The sequence below is a fragment of the Cucurbita pepo genome, chromosome LG17, assembly GCF_002806865.2.
Source record: "Cucurbita pepo subsp. pepo cultivar mu-cu-16 chromosome LG17, ASM280686v2, whole genome shotgun sequence".
NCBI lineage: Eukaryota > Viridiplantae > Streptophyta > Magnoliopsida > Cucurbitales > Cucurbitaceae > Cucurbita > Cucurbita pepo.
The window spans coordinates 5316299-5326856 of NC_036654.1; the positions used below are offsets into that span (position 1 = coordinate 5316299).

The window sequence follows — 10558 nt, forward strand, 5'->3', positions numbered from 1 at the left end:
GATGAGCTTCAAAATCTCACACTGAATAACGAAGATCTTAATGTCGATAATAGAGATCGATTTGGGAGTCCTACAACAAAAGGGTTCGAGAACAACGAACATAAAAGCTTGAAGCAACTCATGAATGAAGAAGAGAAAGCAGAGACGAGGTTGGGAGAAGACGAGGGCGGGCGAGGAAGGAACTCACTTGGCCAACACTTTAGTAAAGAAGAGATGAACAAAAATCTTCAAATTGTGAAGAAACAACATCGAGATGGACTACAAGGAGTGAGGCTGAAAAAAGTGGTCGGAAATTTTTTGAGAAGTTTGATAAAAGGTGGCGATAAACACCAGCTGAAGAAGCCAACAAAAAATCATTTCCATAATTCACAATGAAGAGAAAAATGTTCATTACAACTTCATCAACAACATCGAGATGAACTACAAGATATGTTTTAACCCATTCTACCCATTCTACAAGATAAAATAAAAATTATTATAAAATATATATATATATATATATATATATAGACTTTACTCATCATCCTCTAGAACATATAGATCCATCAAAATTCAACATATTTTCCCATAATGTCATCAAAATCGATGTTGGCAACACATGAAAGACTAGACAAATGCTTATAGTTATAATGTTGAAAATAGAACAAGGGATGAAAGATAAAACATACAGTTTCTGTTGGTTACTAGATAGTGTTCAACGCTACAAATCAACCCAGATTGGCCTTATGAATAGTTCATGAAATTGTTTCCTCCCAAAGCTAATCTGAAATATGCTGGATGAGTAGCTCTTTGGACAAATGATAAACAATTAGTATTATCAAGTAAAAGTTAAAGCTAGGCTTAGAAGGCCCTTGGGGACGAGCAGATGAACAATCCATAACTGGACTAGTAAATCTTTGAACAAAATGATAATTCGATACCTGTGCTGTATACCAGTGGAATGATCACCTTGATCACGAAAGGAATGTTGTTGAATTGATGATGACATTAGTGGAATGGAATTGGTCTATTTACAGATCTTCCGATTGAAGGCTGACGTTTCTACCATTATTCCAGTAGCGATTCGGTCAGGTATTTGGCGTAAGGGGCATGAAGGTCCATGCTCATTGTAACTGCTACTCCAAGGAATGCACAAACTGCTGGCACAAGTCCTAAACCATATCTCGTAACCGAAATATAGGTGGCATCGAGAGGATTGTATTTTGAAATGTGTAACGCGGTGTTACCTACATATGGCATGAGATATTACATTGTGTGGAGCCAAACGTATAATTTGGAGTTTGAAGTTTGTGCAAGAAAAACTCACTCTGAAATGATTCCAGAAAGTATAGTGCCAGCCCACATAGAATTTTGTCAAGGAAGCTCAATGAACCGCACACAAATGCACAGCCATTCAGATCCCTTCCAACTAGAACAGTTTGCATACTCACTCCAGTCACCTGTCGAGTAAAAGTTCAAATAATTCATCATCATCAAAACGCTGTGAAATATTATTCGAGCATGATCCAATTCTGTAATAGATCTTAATCACATTTTGGCAGCATCAACATTTACATTGTTCCCACTTAACAGGGTAGATTCTAAAGACAAACTGATGATAATATTGACATAAAGGAAAGATTACAGAGGAGCCAGAAAATTTTGAGAACTCAACCATTCTTTCAACTTCGAACTCTTTGGGCCTGGTTTCCGAATATTCGCTCTATCTATGACTAGTAGTATACCCCTTATAACTGTCCTGTCATTACTCCATCTCCAAAACATAACTTGCCTCAAGGTGTTCGTGCAGTGACAATTGAAGACCATCACCTTCCCAAATCAACTTCGAACTACATGCAACATTGCTCTATTAGACTTTCGCTCACTGCATAAAGGATTTTTATGCTACCTTCACTCTCATGGCCTCAACATAATCTAATTCATTCATCTCCGCTGGATTTTCATAAGCTTCCCAGTAATCTGAGTTGTTTTTAACTTCTAAACTATTTGGAATATTTACCCGCTATTTTCCCTCCTTTCCAACACTCAAACTCACAGGTACTCTGTTATTCCAATTTCATTCAACCATTGCAAAGGCTAAAGAAAGAACTCACATACATCACTTTCTTTTTCAGCAATTAGTCGAAAATTTAACTATCCCACCGTTTACTAATTAGGACTTTAATATATATGCATGAACAAGTGCTTTATCATTTATTCTGGCTCCTCGAAAAAATAAATTGTTGCTTGTAAGAAAATTCCCCTTCATATGTTGTAAGCACCAAAGAGATTAATGGAAAGAATGATGCATGAATATAAGGCATACGAATTTAGACATACCACCATTAAAGCATTTGCTACACCAATAACAAAGGACACGACGTACATAAAAGCACTCATGCTTGTGGGTAAAATGAGAATCACCGCACCACAAAACATCCAGAGAATGCCTCCAGCAGAATAGTAGAGCTTCAGGCGTTGGCCAGTCCAAACAACCTCCTATAATATGAACTTAAAAGGTAAACATAATATAGAAACCAGAACTAATCTTTATGCAATAATATATAAGCTTGGTATCGAAAGAGGACCTGAAGAGTTACAGATACGATGAAGCTGAAGACATAGATTAATGCAGGAACCTAACCAATCAACAAGAAAAAATTTCACATCGAGTGTATAAGCCTTAACAATTTGAAGAAATTTGATGGAAGGAAAAGTCGTGCAGTACCAAAGCTGTAGCTGACTGCGCCATATGCAGATCGTTAATAACATAATATGCCAGAAATGCCTGAGCATTTTTCCAAAAAAAAAAAAAAGTAGTTAAAAGCTGCATGTATTATCGGTTGCAATTTAAGAAAATCGATTTTCAATTTAGAAATTGTGAAGATGCTGAAGTAAGTTATGACATGTACAAGTTGCTACTTTCCCTACATCCCATTAAGATTTAAGCCGAGTTAAAACGCATATATTTATCTGACCTTACCCTCATCAATCCTTGGAAGAACACAACAATGGAATTGGAAAAGAAAAAAAAAAAGGCAATGAGGTTCTAATTGAATACTGAATTTCTAAAATTATAAGATTTTCAGTTGCCATAGATGCATTCTCTTAGTTTACTGAATTTGATATAAAGTTGAAAATAATCCACATGCCAACAGCAACCATAAAGATTTGACATAACTGAGGGCTTTATATTTGTTATGAAGGATGACTAATTTTCCTTTCCTCTTTGTTCGTTGAAAAATGTAAGTGCAGTAAAGGAATAAAGAAAGTCTGCTTACCTGTGAAACATTGATAATCAGTCTCGTAAGTACATAAGCAAGAGCAACTTGATAATATAAAACTTTCTTGAACCAATATGACCACGAAATCCTTGCATGCCGATCTCCATGTACAGCAACCTTCAAACTATGTGTTAACCAAGCATCAGTAAGTTCCTTAGCCAACTAAAAATATTTTGAACGCATACAAATAAAGCCGGAAGTCTTGGTAAACAAAGAAAGGACTATTTTAACCAAATGTTCACCTATAGTACAATATTGACAACTACGAAATAGCCAAATTATCACAAGGTCTGCATTTTTCTTTTTTCTGACCACACCATCAATTCATCTCATCATGGAAAAAAAGGTAGTTAGAAAAAGCTAGGTCTATGGAAATAGAGGCAGGTTTCTCATCACAAAGGGCAATGTTAGCAAGACATGCGTATGCAAATATTAAGGAGAAAAATAAACAAAGATCAATTAAACTCTTTGGCATACCTTGGCTCCTTGGTCCCAACTAGAAATACGACCACAAAGCAGCAGCCAATGAAAATTGAAATATATGCTATCATTCGGTACTGCACGAGTGAAAGAGCACCGATAACAGGCTTGAAGGAAGTTTTTTGAAAGAGAGTAACCTTGTAAAATTACATTACCTGATGTTCAATATCTACATGAGATTTTGCCTTCGAGATACTAAACACTAACAAAGCCACTGCATACAGGCTCAGATTTGCAACCTACAAAAGAAGAACTCAGTTCAACGTATAAGATAAACTCATACAGAGAAGTGCACAAAATATATCAAAACAATGAGAAGTCAGGGCCCTACCATATTAAAAGCATTGCGGCAACTAGCCAATGCCACTCTACTGGTTGAATTCAGTGTAATACAATTTATCATAGACCTGCGCACAACCAATGCCAGAGCTGAGAACTTCCTTTCGTTTTTTCTTTTAACTTTTTATCTTCCGGGCTGAAAAGACCAAGAACTTTTGAAGTAAAAATAGGGGATAACTATAGATACTGAATGAGCAGCGGCTTCCTAACGACACCAACTAGCATTGTTCACCTAAACTTTAAAAAGTGCTAGCCAAAGAAACATTTCCAAGAAACCTATGAAAGAATTGTTAAAAACCGTTTTTCATATTTAAGAACCGCTGTCCAGTAATTTTCTCAAGACAGAAAACATAGTAAACTCAAGAAAATAGAGAGATGACCAACCATGATATCTAGTGTTCCTCCCCCTTTTTCTGGGTAAAAATATTTTTAATTGAAAAGATCAAATTAAAAAGGGTCGATCCATACATATGCGAAACCTGAGTGGCTGCCCAACCAACATTAAAGATTGCCGCAAAAAAGCTGTAGCCTACAGTTCGCAATGTTGATGAACTTCGAGAATAGAATATGCACGGTATGCAACCACCAAAAACAGAAGAAAATGAAACTGCCACCAACATAGATCCTGCACCATGCCATATTTTGAAACGTCCGAACCGGTCTATCTATCATATAAAGAAGGAAATTGAATTATCAAAGCTATGTGTGATAAAAAGGACAGAACTGTTGTTTTGAATTACTAGGTAATAAACGCCTGATCCTGAGTAGTAATAAACCACAAATAGCTCAACAGCACAATCAAGATCACCTCATTTAGCACTCACAAACTTCAGTTTAACAGCCAAACTTCATTGGAATTATTTACATCTTATTCTCTCATGGGCACCACAAGAAACAAATATGGTGAGCATGGACTTGGGGGTTTATCGGTTTGGTATTAAGTGAAACGGATATTTTCTGCCTCAAGATAAATATAAAATAAAAGGAAAGAAAAGAAAAAGAGTGTATACTGATATTGCGGAGTGTGAAAAAATAATGATTGTCTCTCAACATATTCGAAACTTGAATATTTGAAATAAAAGACACAGTTCAGCATAAATAATAAAAACTATATTATAAGTGAAGACAAGAAGTAACAATCATTCACAATAATTAATAAAATTAGATCCATACTGTATCTGCAACAACTATAATCTCAATCCTCCAAGTCATAACAAACAAAAAAAAATATATATTTAGAAAGGGAAGACAAATATGCCAACAAAGATAAGTGGAAACCCATGAAAGAAATGGACCATAGCTGTCCCGAGTTCAAATGATGCAGCAAACAATAGTATACATATAAAATATGGTGAGCTATGGCATACCAGTTCACCAGCAACAATTGTTGTTAACCCATCAGCTACTTGACCCGAAAGCATAACTGTAGCAGCATTCCTAAGAATTTAATGATATGATAGATTTACAATAAGTATGAGGTCCTCAATGGAATAATAATGAAAAAAACAGAATTGGAGGGGGAAAGCAAAACTCGAGGACACATATGTATTATTAGAAGTAAATTCATCCAATCCTTAAAAGAGTAAAATTGAATCCAAAGTGTTGTTACTAATTTTTGGAAAACCTTGATCATGAAAGTTGGTCAGCATGAAATGAAAGGTTGACCAACAAGGACATCTTTCCAGCCAAATTTACCAACATCACATAAATTCATTCATTGCATTACCAATGTCAAGAAATGTATGTTGATGGTTGTTTGTGACCTTTGAATCTAGAAATTATTATGTTAACATAAACTTGCAATTCTCTTCCTCCATAGTCTCACTACGCACTAGTTTAACTCCTGTAAAATTTTCCTAGACAAATATGAATACATAATACACGGGTGGAAAATGTCGTACAGCAAAGTGGACTCAATTTTTGTATTTAACTTCGAGCAGCCATAAGAACTTAGTTCAAAGTCCTCAAACCTCATAAAGAGCCAATCATCTATTCTAAATGTTTGGCATGAAAAAAACTGTGCGTGGATGGGGGAGATACAAGAATAATAGAAGACACTATAATTAACTAATAGATAGAAGAAGATGAGAGTATGGAAACGTACTACATTTCATATAACATAAGTGAAAAATGTACAAACTAAGTAGAAAACAGCAGTTCTCCAGCATGCAAATCAAATCAAATCGAATTGTTGTGTCAAAAGATAAGTACCCCGGAGATAATCCAATATCTGTCAAGAAAAGTAACAGATACGTAAACCAGCAGGCAGCAGTAATGTCATTGAGCATATGCCCCAGACCGAAACAGAATATCGACCATCTTCCGATGGGTTGAGCAAGTGACACAAAACTTTCATCATGATTACTCATGATGGAAATGACAATACCAAACTTGGTTTCCTGAAAAGAAAGAACCAAAAGCTTCAGAATGCAGAATTAAGGTACCAATTCTCAATTAACTAGCTAAAAGGGGCCTTCTAAGAATTTGTTGTCAGAGTTGTTCGTCCTTGTTAAAAATTGATCATCAAATTGACTTCTTAAGAACTGTATTTGTTTATTTAACTTCAAATTTAAGAGGAATTCAATATCATCAACCACATCAAACCTGCTATAGTCCACAGCAGCCGTCCCCAATATGTCGCCTTTTCTTTTACTTCCTTTTCTTTTTCATATGTCACCTTCAGCCTAAGATACCTGATTCAAAAGAAAGAAATAGTAAAATTAATTTGCAGCACAACAGATTTCCTTGCGATAGAGTTGCCAGAAGATCATTTTTCACATCGGCAATATTCTCCCATCAAGATAACCATTGAACAGCTTAGCAATCTTAGCATTCAAAAATTGAACCCGATCCGTCGAGCCAAAAGGGAAAAACTAACAAAGAAGGAAATGCGCGGGAACTCTTAATTCATAACGAAACTGCTAATGAACTCAAATTTAAAATTCACTGCCTGCAGGCGACTTTAGATCATACAGTTTCAGTATTAATATTACCCGTCAATTCCATGAATTGAATGAGCAGAAAACAGAATCAGACAGCGAAACCTAATCACAATAAGCCTATTCCATCCGCTCTTAACTAGTTTCAGGGCCACCAAATGCCACAGAGAAATTTAAGACGGCAAAAATGGACATATACAGACGCCATACAAGAAGCTTTTCTTAAAATAGACGAAAAATCAGTCATGGATAGAAGAATACAGACAGAAGAAGCAAGGAATCAAACGCCCGTGGAAGATAGGCCGAGCTGAAGCCCCTCCAACTGTGGATTATAGCCACAAAAGGAAAGCATTTACACGACACATCCTAGGTCAAGGCTATGTTTGGAATTCTGGAGAAGTGGATACAAAAAGAAATCTACAGAGAACAAGAATCAGCCTCGAATTTATCATCAAACATCGAGTTTGCTCTCTTTTTTCATCTGCCCTATTATACGACCTGTTACATACATTGGAATGCGTGCACCGCCACAGAATACCGATAAGCCATAATATGAATCTGATCTTTGAGAACGTGGCTTTGGAAACAAGACCGAACTATCGAAAAACAAAACTGTCCAATAAAATACTTCATCAAAGCCAAAAAAGAAAAAGAGAGTTCTGATACCGTCATCACACTTCCTCCTCTTCCGCCGCCACCGTCCGCCGAGACGCGTGGAAGAGCTTTGATGATGTGGTGTTTATCAGAAACTGAAACAGGTTAAATCCATCACAAATCTTCATTTGTGGCTTTGAAAATCTTTCTTCTAGAGCTGAGATTGGGACTGGTCCATCGTGGGACCATCATGGTGGCTTTGATCTTCCGTTATCACTAACATTTGCGGCGAGGAATCATTTTCAAATTTAAAGGTTCCAAAACTTGGGATTCATCTAATCTCTTCAACAGAGGATGGCGGGTTCCTTGGACCACGGAATTGGAAGAACGCGCCTCCAAAATACGACAAATTATTCCTTAAACTAATTTTTTAAATAATGTTCTAATTTAGGAACAAAAATTCTTCAATTAATAATTTATTTATAAATTTAGTACGACATAAATACTCTAATTTCTTCAACACTTTAATTCTTTATAACCCTATATATATATGAATTTAAATCTTGGATAATATAGGTATATTGTCGTTAAATTATACTCATTTTTACAATTCACAACCATATTTCTTCTTCTCATGATGGTTTGATAAGTAATAATATTTCTTTTTTTTTTTTCTGACAAAAAAAAAAAGAATAATAACAAAAATAATATTTGTCCAAAAAAAAATTAAATGGTTAAATCTTTTATTTAAAAATTTTAATAATAAAAAAATATGTGTATTAGCCATTTTATAATTCTATCACGAAAAAAATGTGATATAAATTTATTTTAAAAGAAAAAAACTAATACTTTAGTATATTTATTTTAAAGAAAATGACGTCCAATCACAAAAATATGTGATACAAATTTATTCTTAAAAAACGACATGTGAGATATTTATTTTTACAAAAAATAATAAATACGTGGAAGACGGTGTTGTCTCTCATCCAATCAATTTTAGGATTGTTTGAGATCACCTTTTTGGACCTTTTTTTTTTCTTTGGTTACAATTAAAATTTTATATTTGAGATTTTTGACATCATTTATTAAAGATATCTTATTTATATTTGAATTTTGTGTAATTTTTTAAATTAATTTTTATGTTTAAGGAAATTTTCAATTTTCAATTTTATATCTATATTAAAATTGTAATTTAATATTATAAAAAAAAAAAAAACAAAAACAAAGTATGATTAAAAATTAAAAAACTAAATAAAAAAATAAAAAGTCATATACAAATTAAACTAAATCGTGATATAAAAGAAACCGAACCACCAAACACGAAAGTAAAAATGAAACTGGGTCAAAGCTCAAGTTCCTTGAGCTAGAGGCCAACCCTAGAGTCTACCTCACAAAGAGACCGGAACCCAATATTCTCTCGGTTCATATAATCCTAGTCAACCCTAATTTACAACATAGATATATTTTCTTCCATCATAGGGGCGCAAGATTTATTGAGTCTCACAATTTGAATAACTTTTTATAACCCTCTGACTAACACAAATATTTGAGTTTGTATGTCTTTAAGCATTACGAGTTCTTATCTCCCCAAACAAATTTTATTGTTGTTTGTCACGTAAACGTCAGCTACGTTACCTTATTTGTCCAAAATTTGACACTCACAATATAAATTCCATCTCCAACTCCACGTGTAAAACAGAACCGTTTAAAAACACGAATTACAATACTAATATTCGAACAGAACACAACAAAATCATGAATAATATACTCAAAACAGTTTAAGAATCCAACAAAAACAAAACCAAAAGAGCTGCAACAACCAAACTCTTCAATGGCAGCCATTTGTTTCCAATGGTGTAAGCTTCACCCTTATCTGTTCCATTTCTACTGCCTCCTCCACCTGCAATTTTAAAGAACAACACCTTAATTTTGCTTTCCAAACTAAAAAAACTGTAGAAAATTGATCATCAAATTACCAGTGGAGTTAATGGCAGGAGAAGGACTTATGGGAGCTGCAGCAGCAGAGGAGCTTTGAGCCTTACCAAATTGATAGAAAACTTGAGCCTCCGGTGAATTGGGTGGCAAGTTTAATAGAGCTGCAACAACCCCATTTAAAAAAAAGAACACGAAGAACACGAAGAACACGAAGAACGCGAAGAACACGGAGTAGTTACCAGGACAATTTGAGACATTGGCAGGGGCGTGGCAGACATCAGGCAGGCCCAAGGCAAGGGTGACATTAATCTGAAGCCCCAAGTCAGGGTCATTTCGGTCTTTCACTATAACGCACAAGCATTTCTTGTTGCTTTTAAGCACGCCCTTCAGCCCACTGCAACAGTCCGGCGTTGGAGCCTTTGCGTCACCGCTCACGTACGCTAGACACGTCGCCATTCCAGCCAATTGCTGCGTGCATTCCTCCCTGTCTTTCTCTGCATCTCCTGCTATGAAGCTCACCGCCGGTGAGGCTAACAGGAGTGCTAACAAAAGCCATTTGCAACCAAAATGAAACCCCATTTTCTGTGAATTGAAGAACGCAATGATGAAGAGAGTTTATGGGTTTCCACTTCCTTTTATGCGTGCAAGATGTGAGTGGAAAAGGGGAAAATTGGTGGGATTTCTTTTCTTTATTCTTAATTATAATTATAATAATAATTATTATTATTTTATATTTAAAAAATATTTAATTTTACAAAAATAATACTTAATTTCTATATATTGTTTTAAATAATGCAATGATTTTGAAAATTAACTTAATTACTTAAATTATAGTGTAGATATGAAATTTAGAGATATATAAAAAAAAAATGAAAAATATGTTTTTTTTTAAGGACACGTGTCACGATTTGAGGAAGAGGAGGATAGTGGTGGGGGAATCCTTCACCAAACCCACTAGAGCTTAGATAAACAAATGGCTTAGCTTTCACACGCTGCCTATGTACGTAA

General features: G+C 35.0%; 2 protein-coding genes across 5 annotated transcripts; both read right to left on the bottom strand.

The window, feature by feature from the left end:
• Positions 1-529: 529 nt before the first annotated feature.
• LOC111779227 (major facilitator superfamily domain-containing protein 12-like) lies at positions 530-7996 on the bottom strand. Of its 4 annotated transcripts, none has more exons than XM_023659326.1 (14): positions 7688-7996; positions 6687-6775; positions 6294-6481; positions 5450-5519; positions 4551-4747; positions 4075-4150; positions 3899-3982; positions 3741-3820; positions 3261-3387; positions 2708-2767; positions 2568-2618; positions 2320-2478; positions 1307-1439; positions 530-1226 (listed from the first exon to the last, which is right to left on the bottom strand). In XM_023659326.1, exons 3-14 carry the CDS (start codon positions 6449-6451, stop codon positions 1048-1050), a joined length of 1374 nt encoding a protein of 457 aa, XP_023515094.1. In that variant the 5' UTR covers positions 6452-6481; positions 6687-6775; positions 7688-7996; the 3' UTR covers positions 530-1047. The 4 variants fall into 4 exon arrangements, with proteins under 4 accessions (XP_023515094.1, XP_023515095.1, XP_023515097.1 ...); XM_023659327.1 differs by lacking the exon at positions 7688-7996 and adding an exon at positions 7287-7584; XM_023659329.1 differs by lacking the exon at positions 7688-7996 and adding an exon at positions 7076-7218.
• Positions 7997-9265: 1269 nt separating this feature from the next.
• Positions 9266-10164, bottom strand: LOC111778253 (protein YLS3-like). Its single transcript, XM_023657961.1, has 3 exons — positions 9790-10164; positions 9592-9711; positions 9266-9515 (listed from the first exon to the last, which is right to left on the bottom strand). Exons 1-3 carry the CDS (start codon positions 10127-10129, stop codon positions 9394-9396), a joined length of 582 nt encoding a protein of 193 aa, XP_023513729.1. The 5' UTR covers positions 10130-10164; the 3' UTR covers positions 9266-9393.
• Positions 10165-10558: the final 394 nt, after the last annotated feature.

Bases quoted from the DNA above. Each gene is read 5' to 3' on its own strand.
- LOC111779227 (XM_023659326.1), bottom strand. From the start codon at position 6,451: ATGAGTAATCATGATGAAAGTTTTGTGTCACTTGCTCAACCCATCGGA. The intron at 3,983-4,074 runs GTAGGGCCCTGA...CTTCTTTTGTAG, and splicing joins GCCGCAATGCTTTTAATATG to GTTGCAAATCTGAGCCTGTA. The intron at 3,388-3,740 runs GTATGCCAAAGA...GTTAACACATAG, and splicing joins GTTGGGACCAAGGAGCCAAG to TTTGAAGGTTGCTGTACATG.
- LOC111778253 (XM_023657961.1), bottom strand. From the start codon at position 10,129: ATGGGGTTTCATTTTGGTTGCAAATGGCTTTTGTTAGCACTCCTGTTA. The intron at 9,712-9,789 runs GTAACTACTCCG...GGGTTGTTGCAG, and splicing joins CAATGTCTCAAATTGTCCTG to CTCTATTAAACTTGCCACCC. The intron at 9,516-9,591 runs GTAATTTGATGA...TTAAAATTGCAG, and splicing joins TCCTGCCATTAACTCCACTG to GTGGAGGAGGCAGTAGAAAT.